This window comes from Ciconia boyciana, chromosome 8 (assembly GCF_034638445.1).
Source record: "Ciconia boyciana chromosome 8, ASM3463844v1, whole genome shotgun sequence".
NCBI lineage: Eukaryota > Metazoa > Chordata > Aves > Ciconiiformes > Ciconiidae > Ciconia > Ciconia boyciana.
Window position 1 is genome coordinate 60,744,032 of NC_132941.1, and position 25,248 is coordinate 60,769,279.

A 25,248-nucleotide genomic window follows, 5' to 3' on the forward strand; every position below is an offset into this window, starting at 1 on the left:
AACTTCAGTATTAAAGTTTAATATCAAACAATTTGCTCATTGTTACCAATTTTCAATTACAAAACAGGCTCCAAAAAAATTTCATAAAATATGTTTAACTGGTTGAAGAGTTAAGTGTGTTCAGACTGCAAGGGTAAATATCCATAACTTTTTGGTATAAATTATCTACAAAAACTGGTATAAACAATATTCCAATCTTAGTATGGGTTCCATCTAGGATTAGACAAATTTTCATAGCGACATCCACAAAATATTAAAGTTCATTCCCGTTAACGCATTTTTGCTGCTGAAGTCTGGCTTTACGGAATGCCTCCAGTTGTTTTGCTCTCAGCCACCTCTCTCTTGACAGCGTTGTCTGCCCCGCGCTGAGAGACAGGAACCTACATGAGCAGAAAGAGCAATTAAATAAGAGCTTGTCCATGTGTCAGGTTTGGTAAGCTAATTCAGTACAAAACCAGTTCTCTTTCAGTATCCTATGAACTAGAAAGCATGGGAAGAAAGGAAGGGAGGAAATACTTCGCCTAACTAAGAATCCGTGACAAGAGGAAGAGGCAATTCCATCTTTGCATTGCTAGACAGCCTCATGCAACTACAAACTGCAGACTATGAGCACTGACTTCATTTGTTACCAGCTTGCCAGGAAGTGTTCAGTTATGACAAACGGTGTGACCCACCGTGCTACAAGCAGAGTTCTGTGCAGATCATCGGCTGTTATGCTCTCGGGGTCATTCTTGCGCATTTCTACAAAGTCTTCTTCTACCGCCTATAAAGAATATAGCACGTAATTAAGCCACAGAAAAAAGTCTTCACTACGAGATAAGCTTTTAAGGAGCTGAACACCATAACGACCCTTAGATTACAGGAGAGACATTTCAACTTGTTATCAACAGGAAGTGAGCCTCAGTAAAAATAGGCTAGTTGTCACCTTCGAAAAGAATTAGTTTTCAGAATGAGTTTTAGGAAGCAGGGTACATGTAAAGTATATACTGAACTACTCAAGAGTACAAATCCTTGAAGGCACATTCAGGACAAGAAAATGCTTCTGTTTGCTATTTTGGAAAACTTCAAGGAGAACCACTGACAGGGAGAGCAATGGGAAAGTACAGTAACTTTCTATCTGAATGTAGAGTTGAAAACATACGAGTGAAGTCTTCCATACCTTGGTCACTTCATCAGATATACTATAGTCCAGCAGCCTCAATAAACTTAGATAAATTCGAAATTTGTTCAACACAGAAGGGAGCACTGCTGTTAGGAGGCTGTTCATATACTCTTCCATGTTTGGTGGAATTATCTGTGGTTGTAAGTGGACTTGGCAATCTGACTGAAAAATAAAATTACATATCATCTCTTTCCACATCCTATTTTTTTCTATTCCAAGACTAAACTTAATCTCTAAAGCAACAGAAGGCACTACTTCCCAGAATTAAGGTAAGACAATTCATTCTTTAAATACGTAATGGTTCCCTTTTTCAAAACCAGCATAAAGTCCTTATTCAAGCAGGAGTCAGTTTCACTTGGAGGCAAGCGAGCAAACACTTGATTCATAAAGCTGGAATGCAAGAGATCAGATATTTCTAAGCTTAGGCTACTCAGTTTTTCTAGGGTCAATGCCAGATACGTTGCTCTTTATTCATGTGCCCATCACCATAGGAACTACCATACTAGAACAAGGCTTTGAGAGTAGCAGTGTAGCTGCAGGCTTTACCCGTTACTGGGGACTCCATCACTGCACTGTTCAGCCAAGGAGGAGGGAAGGTCAATCTCTTGGTCCTCCTTTGAACAGGTTCTTGCCCTGGCTGCAGCCACAAGCAAGAACTAATGCTCATATCATACCCAACCCCTGGCCACAAGACAGTTTTCCTGTCTTCACTTGTGTCTCTGGCATGGCATGCTCTAAGTAATTAGCTACCAACTGTAATTATTCCCCAAATTCAGGAAGACCTTGCCATACCGGTAGGAGTGATCGGCCCTCTGAAGTGATAAGAACATTAATATTGCATGGGAATTCCATCTGGTGGTAATTGAAGTCATAATCCACCTTCTGCCAAGTTATCAGATTACCCAGTGCTGTCACATTATGTACACCTGGAAAAGCAAGAACAAATTCTGACAACTGGACCTAAACAACAGTCAGACCTGATTTTTTTTCCCAATCTGTTTTTAATGAGCAGCTGGTAGAAAAATTCTTGCAAGCATCCTGTTTCTTCTTGTGTCTGTGGTGTCTTCCATGTACAGACAACCATTTCTTAAGACCAAAATTAAGAATTCTTGAAGGATTTCAATCCTAAATTTTATCTGGCCTATTATATGTGTTAATAGCTAATGTTTTCATTGGTCCTACAAAGCCAGAAAACTATTTACAGAGAAAAAAAAAAATCTCTCCTCAGAAGAGGACAAAACACTACCAATTATCTGAGAGAAAGTATAATTTAACAGTTTAAGGTGAAGGGGGCAGAAATAAAGTCTTGCTGGATTAGGTAGGCTAGCAAGACCAGAACAGCTGAAAAACATACTCATCATTTTGCCAGAGTGTTACAGAAGTCACCTGCCTTCCCTGGAACTAAGTTACTTAAAATCTAGAAAATTCAGATTGACCAATGAACTGGTTAACTCTTGGAATTCTCCCTTTGAAATACCGCCATGTACCCAACAATTCAAATTTCTCTTCAGCAGTGTTACTGCATCAAATGACACATCTATTGTTAGGTTTTTTGCCTTTAATGAGTTAGTATTAATTTACTATACTGTAAATAAAGGCAAAGTTAGTAAAAAAAGCAAATTTAATATTATGGTTTACTTTTGGGACATTTTCCCCTTTGAAATCTCTAAGCCTAAGTAACTTCCAAGAGTTCCAAAACAACTACTAGATCTGAAAATACTTATTCTTCTCTAGGATTAAATTTTGTTCCCAACATTGCTATGAGAAACTAAAAATTCTTACTTTTTTACTCTAAATTCAGTAGAGAACAACATCACGCCAACAGAAACGAAATAAAATTAACAAGTCTTTTTCATCTGCAGCTTTTAATACTTAAAATACTACTTTTCATTAAAAGTTGAGGTTTTTGGACATGAAGGACAAACTTTTTAGAAAACCTGTAAACCAGCACAGCTGGTAAATGGGAGTTTTTCACATCTTGACTTTTTTTTTTGAAACAGATAATGCAAAGATTTCCACTAGTTTTACTACTTTCTTTAGTGAAATTTTGTAACTTCACTAGAGTAATGAAAAAAAAATACTGAAGTCTCAAAAGCAAGTGAATAATTTCAGTGAACAACTTTTAATAGCAGTAATTAAAGAAAAAAGATTGTGTTTCTAAATAGAATCAACCTGAAACCTGAACCTCACTAGTTCTGCCAGACTAAGTGCTTGAATGGGACAGAGTACTGATACTCATTACGGAGACCCAATAGGCTTATAGCATCACACAGCCTAGCAGGGTTCTCAAGATAGCGTTTTTATTTTAAAATAAAGTCACTTCCAGTGATGTCCTATTCATTCTTCCTTGAAATCACCACAGATATCCGTACTATGCATTCTCCAGTTACTGAACTTTTAATAGCTCTTTTATGTAGGTTATAATTAAACTAATTGTTTAAAGCTCTGTAGAAAGCATAGTACATCAGAAAGCACTACATCAGCTTTCAAGATAGAATCATCATTCTGTTCTGCACAGTAATAGCTATTTTTTTTATCTCCAGTTTTTAGTTGGGTTTTCAGGGATGGTTTCCACTTCTTCATTCATTACCACAGGAAACTGAAAGGCCATTCTAATGAATAAAAGGCATGCTGGTCTAAAGACTTATTCAAATCAGTGGCTTTTTCCACCAAGTGTCAGACACTGTCCCGAGTTCTCTAAAATGCAAACAAAGCTATACTAAACAAGGAACCATCTTGTATCATTATTGGTAATTTGTGGTCTGGGATAGAGTTTTTGACTCAATACAAGCATTTCTGAGCAAAATAGCAGAAATTTCCAGAAAGTGAAATAGGGGAAAAAAAACCCAACAAACCAGGAGATCAAGCTGTAAGTTGTCTGAGAAGGTTGCAGACTAGCAGGAAGCTAGCTCAAGCAATGAAATAGGATATGGAAACCACAAACAGTTTTGTAATAGAAAATTATCGCTGGGACACAATTAGCATCATTGTCTTAAAATATATCAATTTTTAACCTTCCAGATGAGATTTTTTTCTTTAAAAGGAAAAAAAAGTCTACCTGTTGTGTCAAGCTGTCCTTGCTCAAGCTGAGTCTCATCTACCACAAGGGAAGTGTTGCTGGCAAGCTGCAATACTCCACTGACTAAACGATTAGCTGTGTAGTCTTTGTGTGGGATAAATCGTGAATGGTTCATGTTTTCAATAGTCATCTGTAGGCGATAGGACTGCAATGAGAAAAGAAACTAATCAGCACATTTCCTCTCCTCCAGCTTCCCTAGTAAATACTGCTTCCTTTAGGAAGAGCTATAACTGTGAACCTCCACAGTAAGTAAAACAAAACTTGTTACCACAATATAGAATACATTTCATCCCAAATGTCCAAATGCTAAATTCTTAAAAACAAAATTTCCCAAAGGAAAATAATGCTGCTAAGAACTCATATCACTTGCACTGCACATCTAGGATGAGCAAAAAACCCAACAAATGATTTCTTGCAGCAATAAATTATTATGACCCAAAATTGAATTACTATGAATTTTCTGCAGAACAGTATCCACAAACTTGGGGATAAACAGTAACGACATGATAATTAAATGACCTAAATGTCTAAACATATCAATCCAGAAAGACAAAATAAAGTACGCAGCATCTGTCTGTCAGTTTAATACCTATGGGGATACAATTTTATCCCATATTCACCCTAGATGACTAGGTAAATAGAGACTTCAACTGACAGGCAAGCCATATCTCCATTTTTATCTGCCCTCTACATGGATAGCAAGAGCCTTTGTTTAAGAAGCCTGCCTTTAACTAAAATGTTGTTTATTTGGTTGGAACAATTAGTCCGACATCTACCAGACATATTAAAGCACTATAATGCCAATATTCTTACTGCTGGAACAAGCTGCTGGATAATGCGGTATATGTGTTCTGTGAAGATGCTATTTCTTGGACATCCGCTCAAGTTGACTGTGAATTTTCCCAGAGGAAGCACATCTCGTCTTGCATAACTAAACCAAAAACACCACAGGTTAGGCAAGCACCTGCTTAACATGGTGAATACAGGTATCAATCAGTTTGAGCATTGTGCAGTATCTCTGATAGCTAGCATGATTTCAATACTAATACATACAGAAATAGCAGCCACGTTTTCTTCCTTCTCCAGTGTCCAAGGAGCTAAGTTAGGCTGAAGGCTGCTGTGGAAGGCTTTGCAGCATTGCACAAAAGCAGTACATTTGTAGTGCTTGAGATCCTGCAATGTGCCTTCTAGGCGTTCTGTTCTCCTTGTGCTCTATTACTCAATAAACATACTTCTTCATCCTTTTCCTTTCTCATTGCCCAATCTCAATTTCCCTACTTATCATGCTTGTTCATTTCCTTTACCTGCCCTCAGCTTTCCTCTCCCTCTTCTTACTGTATATCTTCTCCCCATTCTTGACAAATTTCAACTTTTTTGTGATATCAGCTAAGAGAGAAAACACATTCTAGTCTAAGTGTTAGAGCATTCACAGTCCCACTAGAAAGAACGAAGTGTGCGCAGAATAAAAAACAACACATACTGATATTGAAGTACTTATATTTATATGGGGATTAGGGACAAGGGTTCAGGGCAGGCTAAACAGAAACCCGTCATAAATCTTGTCAGCTCATAATTATGCTTCCATGGCATCATGGTTGGATCTATGCTCATACCACCTGTCTTGCTGAGGCTGAGAAATATCTTATGGCTTTTTCCACATCAGTTACAGGTATGAGAAAGGTAAGATGCTGAGTCCAATTACAGCTCTGTAAACACTTCTGTTAAATATGTGCTGTACTATTCACTTTGTAGCAGAATGGAATTTTTGAAAACCATGAAACACGTGGTTTACTTACCAAAAAATTACTTTTTTTTTTTTTTTTTAGAAATTGGAATCCATTTTCGTTTTGAAGAAAGATTAACATTAAATATGAGCCTGACAACTATACTTAACAATCTATTCAAAACATATTGTCTGAAGTTTCACACCTGAAATTTTAATGAGTCAAAGGATGCTGCTCTGTCATCCAGTGACAGTTTAAACCAACATAAGAGAACGTTAAGCAAGTCCACTTTAATCAGCCACGAAAACAGATCACAACGCATGCACATTCAGCTACAGCATCGGCTCAGGTGGTAACTTTCTATCACATGCTAAATGGGGGTCACTTGAACTTATCATTAAAGATATGTCTACATTTAATTAAACAAGTTCCAAGAATGTACCTTTCAGTATCTTTTAATACCTAAGCAACAGTTATTGCAGTTAGTAAATGCTGTCTTTGAGAAGTCAGTTGCATGTCCTATTCAATAAGAGAAGTGAGAGGTAAAAATATGTTTTTGTACCTCTGTTTAAAAGCATATCTTGGAGATTTTGTCCAGCTCTCAAAGGAACACTGAAAGGATATACTGTCACAAACCTGGCCTTTTAACAAAACTTACTGTTATTTCAGACAATGAAATCTGTTTACTGTGTCTAGTATGACAGGACAACTCTAGCTGGACAAAGTACTACTGGAATAAGTACTATTTAAGCTATTTCTGCCATTTATTTGCATAGTGGTGAAGAACCCCATAAAAGGACATTTATTTTAAAATATTAATATATAAATTCTCAGCAAACATCTAAATACTTACACTGTAGAGATGAGATGCAATATAAGGTATTCAGCAGCCAAACTGTCTCCCAAGAGGGCGTGGGTGAGGAACCCAAGCAACTCTGCTCTCACTGGCGACAGCTCAGACATGAAATTAGAAACAACTGATAAAAGAGCAGGAGACAACACAAGTCAGAAAATGTGCTGTTCCTCACCCTCTTCCCTCTATATAAACCTTACTTTCCATTACAGTTTGATGAAGAAAAATGGTTACTCCAAAGCAGTCTAGGAAAAATAAACAAACATTCATTTGTTTTCCAGCTGAGTAATTACTGGCTTTGGATAACTTGAGTCACTCAACATTTCCTTGGAAATGCTTTCTTTTTTTTCAATAGACATTGTGTAATGCATTTGCAGAAGGCTGTAAAGTTTGCAGCCAAATTTCTAAAATAGATAGCCTATCCATACTACATTAAAGGCAGAAAAAAACTCCCTTACACGTAGCACAGCTCAGGACAACCAATACAAGGCATGCAATGAAGAAAATGATAAATATCATTCAAAGGCTTGCATGCCATAATTCAATGACAAAAAAATAACAGTCAAATAGGCCATGAGGAATAGCACAGTTGCTTAAAAACAGAACTGCCTTATCTTCTTCACAGTATTATGATTCTTTATGTTGTTGGTACATTTCTTATTTTCACTGTTATACTAAATTGGAAATCTAGTTTTTCAGCAATTCACTACTCCATTTGAGAACAAATAAAATCTTATGGCTGAACAACTTGTTAAAGTCCTTGGGCACATAGAATGCAAAACAAGTTTCATATAAATAAACACATAAGCATCACAAACACAAACGCTTGCATCTTGTCCAGTTCTGTAGTGTTGAATGGTTCCTCCATTTAACAAGATTTAAATTCAAACCCCGACACTGATGCATTTGTCTCTGAGTAAAGAAGTATTTGTTCACATGTACTAACAAACCACACATTTACAGGTACAGAGAGAGAAGACAAGTTCAGATGCTCACAGGTTTTACTCTCCTCTTCGTTAAGGCAGGCAGGCAGTAATGGGTTAATGTGTTGTAATTTCTGTGCCAAAATCACATGGATTCTGGGGACTAATGAGGCTGGAGGACTGTGTACTCTCTGTTCTTCTGCCGTGTCCATACACTCCATAGGATCGAGGGCTGAGTTGTCCCTAGGAAAGGGCACAGCACAACTGGACTTAGAAACATTCCACAAATTTCTCTCCACCTGACTAAGAGCAGCTGGAACCAGGCCGAGAACAGAGCACGTCGGAACAACCAACATCCACTCCCAGCTCCTGGTAACTCCTCCCATACTCAAACTATCTTCTTTATGATTTTTATAAACACCATAAATACTGAATCACAATTATATAATGACATAGAAATGCCAAAGCATGCTTGACCAAAAAAATTTGGATTTTCTTATTTTCAGAAAATAATAAAATCTTACTTTTCTGAAAAAAAAAAAAAAAAACAAAAAAGACCAAAAACCCCAAACACACCCCAACAAAACCACAAAAACCAAAACCCCAAACAAAACCACATTTATTATTTGCTGCACCATTTAATAAGATGTAGCTTCAAATAAAATGTTACATACTGTTCTGTCCAGCATGTACTGAATGAAGTCTAAACAGTACCTTTTAAGAAAATAAGGTAATGATTTATTACATTTGTCTGTGTATGCACATGTGGGATTTTCATGTTCCTCCGGGTTCCGGAGCCTGACAACAAGATCTTCTAGACAGTCACAAAACAGCTATATCACTGGCTGAGTGAAAAAAGAATGAGTAAGTAAATTCTAATGTACCTCAGCTCAAACTTGAAGGTATTACCTCTTAATTTTAGAGTTCAGATACACAAGCTTTGCTCTCCCTGATCATGCCTTACAAAATTCCTTCCAGGTGGTTTTCATTTTTTATGTAGAAACTAAAATTCCTAAATCATCTGACTATATCAGATGATAGTAAAGTTTAGTATCAATTTAATCAATTTGTACCAGTTTTAAAAGCTGAAAGGCTTTATAACTTCAAAGCCTCTTCAGCAGTGCACCAACAGACTATCCACTCTTCCCATTAAAAGAAACTTCTTCCGTTTGCATTCAAAACGTTGCTAAATGCCACCATTTTGTCTATTTGTGATAGAATGACACGCAGGAAAAAAACCAACAACCTATGACAGACCAACTGAGCTGTCAGTCTGGAATTAGCTGTCAGACAGATGATAACCAAAAGCAGCTGACCAGGCTGAGTTAACTTTTAAGAAGTTGGCACTGTAAAGATTCACACTGCACTCTCCATATTGTACTTATCAGAAAGATAAACAAAATCACAAACAGAAATAATTTAAAGTGGAATGGTTCCAGACATCAGTAGTATATATGTTAGATTGGTCAACAGTTTTATTTTAAAAATTGACTTGTTGCGTCCTTCTCGACTAGTTTGTATCTTGTCAAGCAAGTAATTGCAGATCAGCAGGTGAAATGGGAAGTTTCTATCAGCAGTATAATGTGATGATATACCTTCATTAATAATAATAAAAAAAAATCAACCCAATTTTTACTCATTTTGGTCACTTTCACTCTCCATGCAGACATGCCTTTTTTTTTTTATACTCTTCAGAACTGTTTATGATAACAGCTTTCATGGACTTAGAAATTATTTCAAAAGGACATTTTATAATTTTAAAGCTTATTTGAAAGCTTTGTTCACTATTCGCTCATTCTTTGAAAGTTTAATAGGCATGAAAGAGTACAAAACATTTAGCTATAGAAGCACTTTCTGCTCTATAGACTGTATAACAACCTAAAAAAAGACACATCATGTATCCAAGGGTATGGACGTACCAGAGTACAATGGACTTCAGTTTACAGGACAGTGGATCTAACACTTTCCACATCAAGCTTTTTTTAAGCAACAAAATTCACCTCTTAAGCATAACTGTTATTTATTTACACATTTCCCTGTCTCTATCAAGGGGACAGCCAAAATATTTTGCTCATTGAAATAAAAATTTCCTTCATTTCAGGATCACGCGCCAGGGGAGCCTTACCTCTCTTCATTGTTTACTATGCTCAGCACTGGATCCACAGACAAAATACCGTATACCTCCAGAACATCATTGACTTTGAAGTTATCCCAGCTCTCATAGACCTGCCACAAAGAGAAAATAATAAAATACAGAGGCAGATGGGCCACACGCTGGACTGCACACAAACACAGACAAAAGGAAAAATCTCAGGAGACTCAACTGTAGACTGAGAACAGTCTGTGCGAAGAGGTCTCTCCTAGTCCTCAGTGTTAGTACGCTTACACTGGAAAAATGAGTTTCTACGATTGCATGCTTTTTCCTATTGGCATCCTGCTGCTACACAAATGTAAAGGACTGTATTCTAATATGATTTATCAAGATTTTCTGAATAAGAGAGCATTCAACACAGTAACAGTGTAGAAATTTTTTGTTGGAAGTTTCATAGTCAATATAGAATACTAGTGAATCAAAGATTATTTCAAATACAATACAAAAATGTGTAGTGTAGCATTTTGCTTGTTCCATCACAACTTTTTTTCCTTAAGAGGACAAATCCTAAAAGCAAAGTACCAGGAGTCAGTATCAGCTACACCCTTGAGCACCTAGTAATGGATTTTTTCATTTTGCCAAGTGTAGCGAGAATGCGCAAGCTCTAATAAACGCTGTCGAAGGAGTTCAGCAATTCACATACCGGGGTAGTGAAGAAAAACAATGTAATAATGAAGAGAAACAATGTAATTATCTGTAGAAACAAAATTGTGGACTTGAAAGACAATTTCTGTGCCTATGAACTAATGCAAGGCTCACTATTTACACTCTAACTTCAGATTCTGTCTGCCTCACTGAGGCCACAGCCATGCTCATCATCTCTCCACTTTTGTTACCTTGACAAGACATGCTGGTCCCTTCTCTCCTGGCAATGGAAAATTTAAGTCAAGTGGAGGGGAGCAGTTGGGAGAAATGAGATGATGACCTGCAGAAGCCTCCGTTTCTAATCTCTTTGGCTCCACACATCCATGGATATCACCTCCACTGCCTGAAAAATAAAGGATTCATAGGCTCTTTAAACAGAAACACAAAAGTGAATAACTTTCTTCAGTGAGCAACACAGAATTAAACTAATTTAACAAGATGTCTGAGACAAAAATATTTAATAAAGCAATATATTTGACAGAAGATACTCTTACTCAGAATAGAAAAGTCCCACAAATGTCTATTTTATATCGTCAAGAGAAGTATGAGTGTGAGTACTGGTAAAGATCTATGTGTCTTAGAAACCCAAACATGGCCAACAATCTGATTTTCAAAATGTAATGCTTAAACTGTGTGAATGAATTTTTTCTAAATTCAGCAGGACTGCAAAGGTAATATTTTTCTGCACCTCATGGTCAAAAAAATCAACAGTTCTTAAAGGTAAGAGTATGCATCAACATAACAGTTAACATTAAAAATCTCTGTGGATTTTCAGCAATAACAAAGCTATAAAAATCTGTTCTACACTTGATCAGTCTGAGTATGAACACAAAACAGTCTAAACTACCTAATAAAACATTTGCAAACTGGTAAGAATACACAGAGAAAAACCTGAATTTAGCTAATGAACCTGACAGACATATAACAATAGCTTCTACAATTTTTTTTTCTTTAACAGGACTGACAATTTTAAACTAACCACTTTCTCTTGTTCAAGAGAAAACATGCCAAAATCACCACAAAAAACGCCCATGCCAGTTGAAGTAGCATCTCCACAGAAGAGCATTGAGAAAAAAAGTTCACAAACTGATTACAACATAGGTAAGAATTGCACACTCTCTGAACACTGCTACTGGTTGAAATACCATCCTCTTAAAAGGTTTAAAACCTTTCTTCAGGATGGTTTAAGCGTCTGGTATTAATCTGGTTCCTTTATGAAGTTGGATTAATAAGTCTCATGTTAGGAAAAAAGGTAAGGCTGGAAGATGTTTTTTAGATACATACTACTGTTCGTAGCAAAGCAGCACCTAACTGAGATGCAGTTTGGCTTCAATTTACACAATAACATCTACACAAAGAGTGAGAGAGAGACAAGATTACATGATTTTTCCCAAGATTACCAAAAAATCTGCAACAGAGTGAGAAATTAAACAAGAACTCCTAAATTTCAGCCTGCTACTGTAAATTGTGTGTGTGCTGTTACATACAAAAAGCAATACACAAGTGTTGTGGTACAAAATATTACTTTAGGAATTAACTCTAGAAGGTAGTACCAACAAGTCATACAATGTAGATACAACATGCAACACCGTAAGCTCTCCCACACTGACAACTTCAACAAAGCCACCAAATTAGTTATGAAGGCTGCATTAGCACTACTGATTCAAAAAATTGCAAATATTTCAATTTTTGAGAATGACATTTCTGCAAATTCTGGAAAGATATCACAATAACTATTCATCAACAGTGACTATTACCCATATGTTGCTCTTTCTGTTTAGATGGATGTAGATCCATATCCTCATCTTCCTCATAGCTCCTCTTGTGGCGACTTGGTGTGTAGGATGTTGAAGGACTAACTCGAGCTTGGCTTGCACTAATATATGCGTAAAATTGAGGATTAAGGACAACTGCAGACTCAGTTGAGAAAATTCAAGCAAAGATTTTTTTTTTTTAAAAACAAAACACTATTATCGTATTTTGAGCAAGACATTAAAATAATGACTCAAATTCTTATCTAGACATCATCTCTTCAGATACATAACCTGCTTAAGAAGTGTACAGCAATCATTGGCTTTTTTGAAAATAGAAACTAAAAAATACTGAGTGCTATTCCACTATCAATCTCTAAAAAAGGTTGTGGGGTTATTTTTGTTTGTTTGTTTGTTTAATTGTGGGTTTTGGTTTGTTTTTTTTTTTTGTTTTGGTTTTTTTTTCACCCAGAGAACATGCTTGTAGTTTGGTACAACTCAAAATCTGAAGAATTTTTTCTCTCCTACATCTCAACCCTAAGGAACAGACATTATAATAATATTTAAAAATATTTAAAGACTTGCTGTCTGATACAATTATTATTAATACTTTAAAAAGAAAAGAAACACACAGAAAATGTTTACGCACTTGTAAGATACTACCAATACTGCACTTGTAAATGACTTTCAAAAAAGCTAATACACTTTTCCTTTTCTTATCATGATGGGCAAATATTGAAATCATGTTCAGTATTTTCGTAATGGTCTAGTTCACTTTAAATTTCCATTGCTGCAGTATTTTGCTGTAAGCTTCATTCAAAGACTAACTCTTATCAATCCTTTTATTACAAAAATTGCGTTGGCTTAATTTTAAAATTGCATTGGCATTCTGTGCCAATGACAAGTAGTAGTCTTCTCAAATTCTGAACTCAAAGTATGAAATATCAAATCATATTAGGTTTACCATCAAATTCGTATCTTTTTACAAAATGCAACATATCTTAAGTTTTCTAGACCTCTCCCCCACTCCCTTGGAAGAGAAGAGAATATAAAACTCCTAAAAGGTGTTAAAAGGAGCATCCTGTATCCATTCCACTCAGATAATTCAACTTCTATTTACTAGAAGAAACTAAAGACTATTTGTTTCTCCCCAAGACCTTTCCTGCACTCATTGAGAAAATGACATACTGTGGTCGAACTGTTATAAACACAATATTTCAATTTCCCAGGAATTACTGTCTTAACATGCTCAGCTACAGGTGTTTTTAGAGGTTTTTGTAGGAGACACTCACTATGTAACAAGTGTCCTAGTTGAATCAGAAAATGGCAATAGAATGCCCATGGCTCAATTGAAGTTTCTCATTTTCTAAACATTTGCAAATAGAAATTAACAGAAATTTTCAAAACCCTCCCAAGCAGACATGAAAATCTAGCCTAAATCCCGACTAAATCAAAAAGCGATGCTCTGGAATTCCTTTGCATCCTCTTTGCGCATATAGCACACCACCAATTTTTCCTTTTTACTTTTTCTACACCTACCACCTCTCCTCACCAATCCTGATTCACTCAAAAAAACCTTTAAATAAACTTATGTCCTTAAATCTAATGAATTAGGTGGCGATCACTGTTTGTGTAACAGAGCACTAGCTCAGTCAAAAAAAGATATTTCTTTCACCCATGCTGATTCGCCAGGCACTGGAACACAGTAGAAAGTCTGTCTCTCCGAGGTGACTGTTTGCGAGGAGTTCAAATCAATTTCCTGCTGAGGCTAGAATACCAATAGAAATCTTGTTAAAAATCTGGTTAGAGTTTGTTTTCTTTTTTCCAACTAATCCCACAGATTTGGTTACTTAGCCAGACGTTACAACAAACATGTAAGACTACATACTCATGAAAGAGTGAATCCAAACAGTCTGTATCTATAATGCTTTGATTCTAATAGCACTGCGGTACCAAAACTAAATTGTTTTCCACAGCAGAAAGTTTCAAGATCAAGAGCCCTCCCCCAGCCCAAGCAAAACAAGTTTTAAATACAACAGAAACAGCTTGAAGCCTGCTGAACTTAGAATGCCCATGAGCAGTTAAGAATACTCTGCTTTCCAAACCTGAGATTAATTTTGCATTTTAAGAGCAGCACCTCCAGGAATCCACTGGTCAGTACCAAATAAGCTACACTGCACTTATAAACAGCATCTTTCCATCTAATATGTCATCTCAAAATTTGTATAACTTGTACAACTTACCCCACATTCTGCCACATCTCTGTATTTACCAAAATGCAAAACCTGTCAAGAAGGAAAAGGCAATGCAATCATTACGTTTCTGAGAGCATCCTGAACATGAATTACTTATACCAAAATCATTGTGGTCTAAAGTCCTTCAAAGACATACTTTCATTATTTTAGTAATTTGTATTCCTCAACAGAAATGTAAGAAGTGATGTATTACCGATGCCATTTGAGCCATATAAACAGAGTTCTATTAGATAGTGCCCAGACTCTGTAGGTTTAATTCAGAAACTAGAGGAAATATGAAGACTAGAATGGATAAAACACTCAACATTTACTAAAATAATAAATCAGTATTTCACTTACACGTGCATTTGTGTTTGGGTCAACTGTTTCATATACTCCCATGTAAAACTCAGGATCAAACATATCTTGAACCATGCAGCGAAATTTCACTAAACTGTTAGGCTTTAGGTAATGTACGGGAACATCATTCAGTGATGGAACCTATAAAAGAGAGCTTATTCTGAACAACTGGTATATAAATATTAAGAAATGCCCTGAAGTAAGCCAAAAATCAGCACAAAATCTGTCACCAACTTATTCTCTGATCATCCAGTATTATGCTACTGTTCACTTAGTTGCCTCAAACCCTGTATTGTTGTTGTTACGATCAAGGCACAGTTCAGTGCCTCATCAGGTAACATACTGAGTATTTTCTGAGTACTTTTCCCCCACATCTGCTGCCCTAATCCAAGCAGTAACAAAGTGTGTAGATCTCAACACTGGAAGTTTCTGCAATAGCTGTTACAGATAATAGTTACGATTATCAGACACTTAACAGTTCCCAAATTCTTCCAGTTTCAGAGCCACCTGTCCCGTTCACTTCCCCATCCCAATACTCGACCATAAAGAAATGCATTTTGGTCACTGAAACCATATAGAAACTCTACAACAACATTTCAAACTAATTCTTACACTGGGAATTATTGCAGCTGCAGCATTAAATATAATTTATTACTTATTTTATTCCCCTTTAACAGCACTTCTACCACGTATTGTGCAACAAAAAGCAGAAGTGGCCCTATAGGAAACGGCATTTTAACAAACATATATTCCCTCATGTTTATCTTGAGTAAGAAAATGCGCTTTCAATTCCTTCTAATACTGTAAATTTAACACAATTTTGCCATCCACACTTTGATTTAAACTGTCATTGAAATATTAATTACAGAATACTCTGACAGAGGAAGAAAAAACACGCAATCATTTTCACTTGTTTTTTTAGCCATAAGTAGAACAGATTTGATATGAAAGTTTCAAATCCACTTAACAGTGTTCCATGATGCCGTTTTCGCCACAGTCTTTCAGAAAAATATCAGCTTTTGAACTCAAGTGTGCATGCTTTATTTTTAAATCTGAAGCACAGCTTCCTTGCTAAACTGCGAAAACCAGGCCTGATCCAGCCCAATAAGGCACAGTTTCAGCAGAAAGTATTTTTTCCTAAAACCTGAAAGCCCAAGCAGCTATTTCTTCAACCCACACAAAGTTTGCAGCATCACGATAAGAGATCATGAGAGAAGGGGTTTATAAACAGCAGTTGAGAAACTTGTGGTGTACAAACACCTACTGCAGACTCACAGTAGACAGAGCAGGCATTAACACTTTCAAATGACAGTATTTGTCAGCTCCTGCCATCTACTGGATTGTACTACAAATAGGCAGCATTCAGCAGTTATGGCCCAGGGCAAAACAGGACACTGAAGTCAAGTGGATTGGCTTCTCTGGTTTCAGTCAGGATTTTACATCTTTGCTTTACACAAAGATTAAAGCAACTGAGATGTAGGTAACCTATCACAAAGTCTAGGCCTAAAATTCGGATGTGTACTTATCATGTAAAGGAAGAACTTCTCAAAAACATGTAAGAGGTAAAAAGAATGAAATTTAAGAATGGCATAACTCCGAAAGAATAAAACAATCTTACCCAGTTAGTAGCATTATTTTCTTTTAATTTCTCCTTGAAGTATTCAGTTACCTTCTTTTCCCAGTCTGAGTTCGGAACATTTTGGGCTACAAACAAGACACATTTACGTGCGTGTTAGCATCACATAACAGACTTCTAGTCAGCATTCTCCTAACACAGTAAACAATTTAAACATTTGCTTCTATTCTGGGCAAATGACTGCAATTTAGACTACTTTATGCCTCTTATAAGTGCACTGACTTCCCATCTTGTACCCTTTCCAGCAAACTAAAATGAACACAGCCACTCTTGGAAGTGAGGAAAAGCTCTGAAACCCAGCTAGAGAGTGGAGGCGGTGAGGTACCACTTTCTGCTTTACGTTCACTACAGAAATTTTTATTTCAACACGCCTTTAGTTAAGATCAAGCCTAGCACTAAAAGAGCTTCAGCTGATGGCACTGGTAATGTTACCACTGATCGGTAATCCATGTAGCCAGCACATATTGTTCCTGAAACCCAAAGTATGCATTAGTTTCTTTCCCTCCCCCCCCCCCCCCCAACCGGCCTGCCAGGCCGAGGCAGACCTTGCTGCCCGGGCGTGAGCCACCAGGACAGGACCCCCCGCCGCCGGCGACGGCCGCCCACCCCCTCGGAGGCCTCTGGAGCGCGGCTCCCGCCCGCTCCCGGCGGGGAAGGAGGAAGCGGCCACCCGCCCTCGCTGCTGTTCCCAGTTCACCCGGGCGCTTCTCCATCCCCGCTTCCCCCGGCCTCGCCCGCCCCGGCCGGGCCCGCCGCTCTCCCGCCGCCCCGCTTCCCCGTGAGGGAAAGCCCCGTCCGGCCGCCGCGCGGTTACGGGCGCCCTCACGGCGGCCGGGCGGCTGCTGAGAGGATCCCGGCCCCGCCCGGCCCGCGCTCACCGAAGATGCCCTGCACGATGCTGAAGGGGTTGTTGAGCCAGTCGGCCACGCACGGCATGGCGGGGGCGAGCCTCACCGCGGGGGACGAGGGCAAGCAGGGGGCTGCCGGCGCCCTGCAGCCACCAACTCCCGCTCGCAAGCCTAGCACGGGGGCTCCCCACTTCCGCCCTCCTCCTCCTCCTCTTCCTGCAGCAATGGCGGCGCTGCCAGGGCCGGGCCCGCCTTCTCCTCCTCACCCGTAGGCGGAGAGGCCGTCAGGGCGCGTCGCCGCCGCCGCCGCCGCCGTCTTTGAAGCGGGCAAAGCGGTGAGGGCGGAAAGGGCCGGGCCGCTGCGGGGGAAGGGACGTGGCCGGGGTGCAGCCATGGCGGCGGCGAAACCGGGGGCTACCGGCAGCACCACCACCACCAACTTGCTCTTCTCGTCCTCCGCTACCGAGTTCAACTTCACCGTGCCCTTCATCCCGGTCAGCCAGGCTCCGGCTATACCGCCGGGCCCCGCTCTGCTAGCAGCCGGTAGGGAGGGCGGCCGGGGGTGCTGAGCGGCCGCGGTGAGGGAAGCGGGAAGGCGCGGAGGGCTTGCGCGGGAGCCCGGCGGGGCAGAGCCGGGGCCTGCTAAGGGGTGCTGCGGGCCTGGTCAGCGTCTGGGCCCGCTGCGTGTCGGTGAGACCCTAATCTTCTCTCCACAGGGCTCTCTGATCCGGTTGTCACTGCCAGCTGTCGGGCGTTAATGCTCCAGGAAAGACAAGCTGCTTGACCGCTTTCTTGCGTGTGCTTAACACTTGATGTTTAGTTCTGTGTCTAGGGAGAGGGGATGATTATCATGTTTTCAGTTCGTTAATTAGCGTATTTGTTTCGGCAATTAGAAGTGGTCAGTACTTCCGTTCAGGGGTGTGCTTCATGTTTTCACTTTTTTTTAAGCTCCTCTTCCATGTTATGCTCTATTTTTCCTGTGTGAAAATAGCATGTTAAGCAGGCACCTTAAATTTCCTTGTTAATTTAACCATGGATTTAATATCATTTCCTTCTAAAGCCTTAATGGTGTTCCAAACACATGCATGTGCAGCTTAAAATCTGATGCTCAAACAGTTTCAGATAAAGGAATAGATTTTTCTGTAAATGCGTTCACTCTGAGGTTAAAACCCTAAACAGTAGAAATGCATGTAGAAATCGGATATTTTAAATTTCACTGCATTGATACATGTTGAGTCCAAAATCCAAGACTTGATTGCAATGCTGTTGTATCTTAGCTAAAGTAAATATTAATATAGCTGGAAATCAGTGGAGTACATCTCTGTAGATTTAATAAAATGTTTGCTAAATATGGCTTTGAAACATTTTTTTTATATCGACTACAGTTTTTTGAGTGGGAGGGATAAAAGCATTAGAATATTATTCCTGCTCACCTGAGGTATCTAGGTATCTGATATATTTACTACTTCCATTGTGCAATCCTTAGAGTTTTTATTTCTTGCAAATACACATTGTTTTTCATTTTTTAAAAAAAGTAGTTTTTAAGTGCTAGTCTGGCCAGCAGCTTTGCACAGATGACTGTCACGTGACAATTTCCTGAAGGCTTTGAGGCTAGCCAGGGAGAAAGTCTGATGGTATTTCATTAACGTGACGAATCATATACTCTCCATGTCACTTAAAATTTGATTGGGTGAAGATTCATAGTTTTGCAACTGGAGTGAATTTCAGTGCCAGAAGTTGTGCTACATTCCATGTCTGTCCAAGTAAGGTCTCCCTCAGGTTCAGTGTTCTGTTTCTGTCATCCATTGCACTCGCCATTTGTCCAGCCAGGTGTCATAGGGATCTGGCTGTGTAGCACAGTTTGCATCTTGATTCATAGTTTGAAGCAGGAAAGAACAAGCTCTTGAGTTTGAATTTTAAATTGTGTAAAATTTTAATAAGAATCGGTCTGAGGAATTGTTTGACATCTGACAGCCAACATGAGGAAGCTTTGTGCAGTCATAAATTTGTTGTATCTCCAAGACTGAGTAATAAGTGTTCTGTGCTTTACAGTTTGATGATAGAAGATACATTCTCTGGCTCAGGTGTGGGTGAATTAACCAATATACTTACTGTAGATAGTGAGGAGTGTTCCCAATGAGGAAGTGGACAAATGTCACTTGTGGTTGTCAGGTGACAATCTGTGAATGACAAGGTACCACCTTATATAGGGAGGGATATACAGGAGGTTGTCACACAGTCTCCGTTGAAGAAAGACTGTTTTGTATATGGGAAGAATACTGCCCTTGTAGACTCATAGGAAATTTTTAAGTTTTATGAAGTGCTTCTTTTTCTGCCAGTCTGGGCTTATGTTCCAATGTAGTTTTTACAAAATTAGAAAAAGGCAAAGTAGAAAGTAATGTATTGTGTTGGAAAACTCTCTGTGTGTGTTTGTATATATATATATCTATATGTATAATTTTTGTTTTGGCAGAACTTTTGTCAACCTTGTTTTGCAAGGAAAGATACAGTTAGACTAAATCTCTGAAACCTAGTTGAAATTGGAGAATAGTAGGTGTTCTGTGAACAGGCATTTGGTAAACGCCTTGAAAACTCTTCAGCACATTGCTACGTGTTTATCATGATCTGACACGGTGAGGTGAATTGCCTGCTCTGCTACTAGTTACTTTGGAAAGCAGAGAATTGACACTGTGGTATGCAGTATGCTTCTTTCTATTCCACAATGTTTATGAAATGTGAAAGGAAGAATAATTCTATTGTTTAGAAGTTGAGACCTTTTATTTAGTATAAATGGCTGTTCTGTTTGTAGTTGGGAGATAATCCATAGGCCTGACTTCATAATGGTCATTGCTTATAAATGGTTTTAGTATTTTTCCCATGATGGTTCACATACGTAGGTTTTGTTCATCAAAGTGGAATAAAATGCTATAGGTGAAAGTAGGAGAAATTGATAAATGCAGGTGATGCTTGCCTCAAACTGACACCACCTGAAAAGACTACTAAATAAAAGATGGTTAAAATAGTCCTTTTTAGTCATGGCAGCTGCTTCTTTTATGATTAATTAATTAGAACAGCAGCTTCCTAGGGAGACTTCTCTGTGGATTCCCTTGTGCTCCCTTGATACTCAATATTACAGTTATGTTGGCTGCGGATGAAGACATTTGTTATGGGCTGCTTGTAGCTGCAGAGATGCTTGGTCTCTCTCTTTGGCTGGGGACTGAGTAGCAGAGAAGCAATGATAGCTCTGTGGTTTCTTCCCCACAGCCTGGGGATTATTTGATTGCCAGAGCAGATGACAACACTTTCATGACTTCTGCAGATTGCATTGGCTGCTTGCAAGGTGCTCTTCCCTCAGCAGGCAGCGATGCTCAGACCATCCCAGGTTTAACTGAGTTTACTGCAAGACCTATGATAATGTCAAACCACTTTTCTCCCCACTTGTTACTAGATCATTGCAAAGCAGAAAACTGTGATTGACCAGGACCTAGCTCATGTATTTTCTCAATGTGAAAGGGCAGTCATGGCCTTGCACCGTTTTAAGCCTTCTCCTGCAATTATGCAGAATGAGGACTCATTATTCTGCACCAGAGATTTAGCTCTTGTGCCAGTCTAGAGTAGGATTTTTAGAGAGAACTGGAGTAAGTCTTGCTCATCAAGTGACTTGGAGTGATGAGTTGTGGCCACCGTGCAAGTCAAATGGGAAACCTTGTGAGAGCACTGCTGAAGGAGCAGGTGAGAATGGATTGCTTAACCAATAGGTTTGGTCTCTTTGGGAACATCCTTAAGCTCTACTTTTGAATTTGATCTTGGAATTCTAAAAACTAGAGCATAAAGTCCTATGCTTGGTAGCTGTTTTCATGGTGAAAGGAAATGAACCGAGGCTGCTTTTGCATTTGGTAGGCATAAGGGAAATTGGAAGGGATTTTAGTGCCCTGGAAGCAGGGATCTTTGCCAAGCTGGCTTGGGAAGGCCCTGACTTCAGTCATACTTTGTCCTCTTATTTCAGATTTTAAATTTTTGTTGCTTTATCTGTGTACACTGAGTGACTTTTATGGTCCATTTAAAATGTTTGTGAGGACTTGGTATCTTTTGTTTCATCATATGGTGTGTTTAATCATCAAGGATGTGTAAGCTTTGTAGTACTTTTAGCTTTATGGGGGCCAACAGAGTTTTGGAAATAGCTGTTAATGTTACAGAACATTTTGACTACATACACTAACTGGTTTGAACCTCTCAGAATATCTCTAGTGATCTTTTTGTTTTTGCAGATGATTCTGCAGATGTTGGTGAAGAGGACAGCTTCTTGGGTCAGACTTCTGCCAGCCCCAATCCACCACAGACTTTCAACTATTTCTCGCAAGTCCCTAGTAGCAGTGATCCATTTGGAAATATTGGGCAGCCACCCTTAACAACTGTTGCACCACCTGTTGGAGCACCAGCCTTCTCCAGGCCTCCAACTTCACTTCCACTTGTGTCTGGGTCACAGGATGGGCAAAATGCCTTTTCACCGCCTATTCCCAAGTCACAGTCCTCTTACAGTGCACCACCTACTTCACAGGTGGGAATCACGGCTTATCAGAGTCCTCAGCAGAGCTGTCCCCCGCCTGCAAGTGCATCTACTCTTCCCCAAGGAACATCTCAGCAGGGGTATAACCCTTATCGGCACACCACCCTGAGCAGCAGAGCTAACCCATACCTTACTCCACCGCAGCTGCAACAGAGTCACGGACCTGCTCACCCACCATCCTCTGTACCACCTGTCCAGATGTATCAGACACCTCCAGGGCCATTGACACAGGTATATAAATCATTCCTGATGTCCTGGTACCAGAATAAAACAATTTAAGTCACTTTCCTCTTTGAATTGCTTATTTTATCTTCTGAAGATTTTTCTTTTCCCCCAAAAAACCCCTGAAAAAGTCTTGAACCATTTCTGATAGCAAAATCTTTTCACTAGAACTAGCCTGGAACTGTGCTTTAGGAAAACTTCCTGATCTTTGAAGTGACTGTATCCTGAGGCTGTATCTATGTGAGCCTCTGGCGTCAGAAACAAAGCCAGGTTATGAAGTTCTGTTGCTCTTTTCTGTCTGTTACTGAGTTTGCTGCCATTTCAGCTGTGCTGCTGCGTTGTTTGTGCCTCTGCTGTAAATGAGGTCATTTCAGCCATTTGCAAGACAGGGGCTAAAAATCTCTTTTCAAGCTGGTTTTGCTGGTGAAGCCAGGTTGAGGGTTTTGTGTAATGTAAAGCATTAACCTCCATTCTTTTTTACCTTCACAAAGGCATTATTAAAATAATGTAAATGGATTAATAATAGCCTGACAAGTTTTCCTTGAAAACAACACAAATTTTTATTTTGCTTGAGCTATTGCTATATTGCTGTTATTGTGAATAAAGAATAGAAAGATTATGTAATGACAAAAACATAGCAAAGGCAGTAGAACCTGAACAATCTGGAGTTTTGGATTAAAGAATTTCAGAACTTCTGATTGCTTGATTTTATATTTGTACAGTATGTTAGTTTTTTTTTTTAATGTATTGACCAAAGCAGTGGTTACTGCTGACATCACTTCCTTTTAGTTGTACTAACTGGGATCTTTGTACAATTTGCATGAAATCAGCTTTATGCAGGCTATAGTCCCTTTCAAAATCAGTTATTTTTCTTGCATTGCTGAGGCTACATTAGAGTTTGAAATCTGCCTGTCCTGATCACTTTGCAGGAAGAGAGCTATTACTGAGGTGGGTACTTGTTAAAGTTGACAATCTGTATGCAAAATGTAATTATGTATAAATGAATAATGAGAAGAATACGTTTTTGTTTTCATGTCAAATTTGGTGGCCGTAAGAAGAAAGCTCAGCCTGAGTTTTCAAAATTTAAGAGAATATTTTAAATCTTACTGGTTTTAAGTGATTAAAGTGCTAGACCATAACAGTTTTTAATAGTATTTGTGGGAATGAAATTTACATCCTTTCTCAATTTGAAAAGATGCAAGTTTTCAAAAATATGATAAAGCGGACAACTTGTCTATAACATTTTTAGAATTAAAGATAATGTTATTGGGGGAAAAAATGTTAGAAATAAAGGCTCAGAATGTTCCCTGTAGCAAAGTATAGATCAGTTCTGTAAAAGCTATGCGAGACCGAGGTGACGAACCTGTATGTATTTTCAGTTTCCACAGTCTCAGTCACAGCTCCGAGCTCCCCGGCCTGCAGGTCCGCTGGTCCAGGCACCTCCTGTTTTGCTGCAGAACCAATATGAGCCGGTTCAGCCACACTGGTTCTACTGTAAGGAGGTGGAGGACAAGCAAGTATGGATGCCGTTCAGCATTCTGGATTCTGCGAAGCTAGAGGAAGTCTACAATTCCAGTAAGTTATGAAAATCTTAAATTGTATCTTATTCAGAGGTGAACAGAAGGACTAGAAGGAAGATATTAGAGTAATGCCACTTGCGTATGAGAGTGGTGTGATATGGCAGTAATAAGTAATGTTAATACATATCTTGAAAATATATTTTGTGCCGCTTAATTTATTCACTTACATTATCTGTTGCTCAGTGGTGTCAGTGTTAAGATGTACATCCCTAGTGGATATCGCATTTTGACGTACAATGCCTAGTTATCTGTGTCTTGGTTTGCCTTTTTGTTAATCTCTGTCAGCTCTAGAATAAGCATTCCTATTTTGGAGTTGTTCAAAGCTTTTTTGTTGTGTATGGGGCATACAGAAGCATTTTAGGAGCAATGCAATGTTTGCCTGATATCATGAAGCTTCTCTTCCGTAGTATAAATATCTGTCTTAATAGGTTAATATTCATCACAGAAGTGATTGGGGCTGGGACGAGAGAGAAGAAAGATTGTATGTGTTAGTATTGTAACCGAGTGTGACTTGTGTGTTGTAGTCCAGCCTGATCCTGAGAGTGTAGTTCTGAGCACTGACGGGGGACGCTATGATGTATACCTGTATGACAGAACGAGGAAAGCTGTTTACTGGGAAGAAGAGCCTTCTGAAGTGAGACGATGCATGTGGTTTTATAAGGGAGACAAGGATAGCCGGTTTATTCCTTACACTGAGGATTTTAGTGATAAGCTAGAGGTTAGTATTACCTTTACATAAACTTAACGAAGAACTTGATAATTCTTTGTACTCATGACCTTAGAAATACTTCTTTGTGTTTCATTAAAATGATTTCCAGAATGCACTCTTGGAACATAAGTAAGCAAATCCTGGAAAGGGCTGGAAGGCCATGTTGCTCATGCGTAGGTCCTGCACCACTGTGACCTGAAATCAGCTTGTGTATTCTTCACATGACACTTTTTTAATAGAAATAAAGTTATGTAAATTATAACCTTAACATTACAGGTGATGCACAAGGCCAAAACCTAGTTTGTCTGAGAAGGCATACTGATTTGTGTAACTTGTTTACTGTTTCAGGCAGAATATAAAAGGGCTGTAACTACAAATCAATGGCATCGGCGACTTGAATTCCCAAATGGGGAGACAATTGTTATGCATAATCCCAAGGTAATAGATCCAGTGATTGGTTCTCGTAGAATTCACTAGGGGTGAATGAGCAGATGGATGGAAGCATAAATTGAATGCAGGCTTAGTCTTGCTTGAAACATACTTGTTGATTGTTTTGGATATGGGTGCATTAAAGATGATAAAGTTTATAGAACACTGAACTCCTGCTTGCTTCAGTGTGCTGTCACGTGATTAAAAGACAATGCTTTCTGAAACCTAAGAAGAATAAGGGTTTACATAGTAAATATTTCGACTAAGCGTAACTGGCAGCAAACGGGAGGCAATTTGAGTTAGTTTAGCCTCACAGACTGTACCAAATGGAAGGTGATTTAAACTAAGAGCTTTCATGTGGAGAAGAGCATTTA

At 38.9% G+C, this 25,248-nt stretch overlaps 2 protein-coding genes across 2 annotated transcripts in view; one reads left to right on the forward strand and one right to left on the reverse strand.

The window, feature by feature from the left end:
- On the reverse strand, positions 1-17,587 carry MCMBP (minichromosome maintenance complex binding protein). The gene is made up of 16 exons (XM_072869436.1): positions 17,398-17,587; positions 16,502-16,587; positions 14,884-15,024; positions 14,533-14,574; positions 13,956-14,057; positions 12,296-12,425; positions 10,730-10,881; positions 9,867-9,967; positions 7,815-7,984; positions 6,819-6,942; positions 5,055-5,172; positions 4,221-4,386; positions 1,955-2,088; positions 1,160-1,324; positions 675-763; positions 1-380 (listed from the first exon to the last, which is right to left on the reverse strand). The coding sequence occupies exons 1-16, from the start codon at positions 17,453-17,455 to the stop codon at positions 254-256; spliced, it is 1,905 nt and encodes a 634-aa protein (XP_072725537.1). The 5' UTR covers positions 17,456-17,587; the 3' UTR covers positions 1-253.
- SEC23IP (SEC23 interacting protein) overlaps positions 17,576-25,248 on the forward strand; it is a 25,715-nt gene continuing 18,042 nt past the window's right edge. Inside the window, exons 1-5 of the mRNA XM_072869435.1 lie at positions 17,576-17,910; positions 21,636-22,165; positions 23,536-23,731; positions 24,261-24,454; positions 24,794-24,883. Of these exons, the coding sequence (XP_072725536.1) occupies positions 17,760-17,910; positions 21,636-22,165; positions 23,536-23,731; positions 24,261-24,454; positions 24,794-24,883 (1,161 nt within the window). The 5' untranslated portion in view covers positions 17,576-17,759. The remainder of the gene's footprint in view (positions 17,911-21,635; positions 22,166-23,535; positions 23,732-24,260; positions 24,455-24,793; positions 24,884-25,248) is intronic.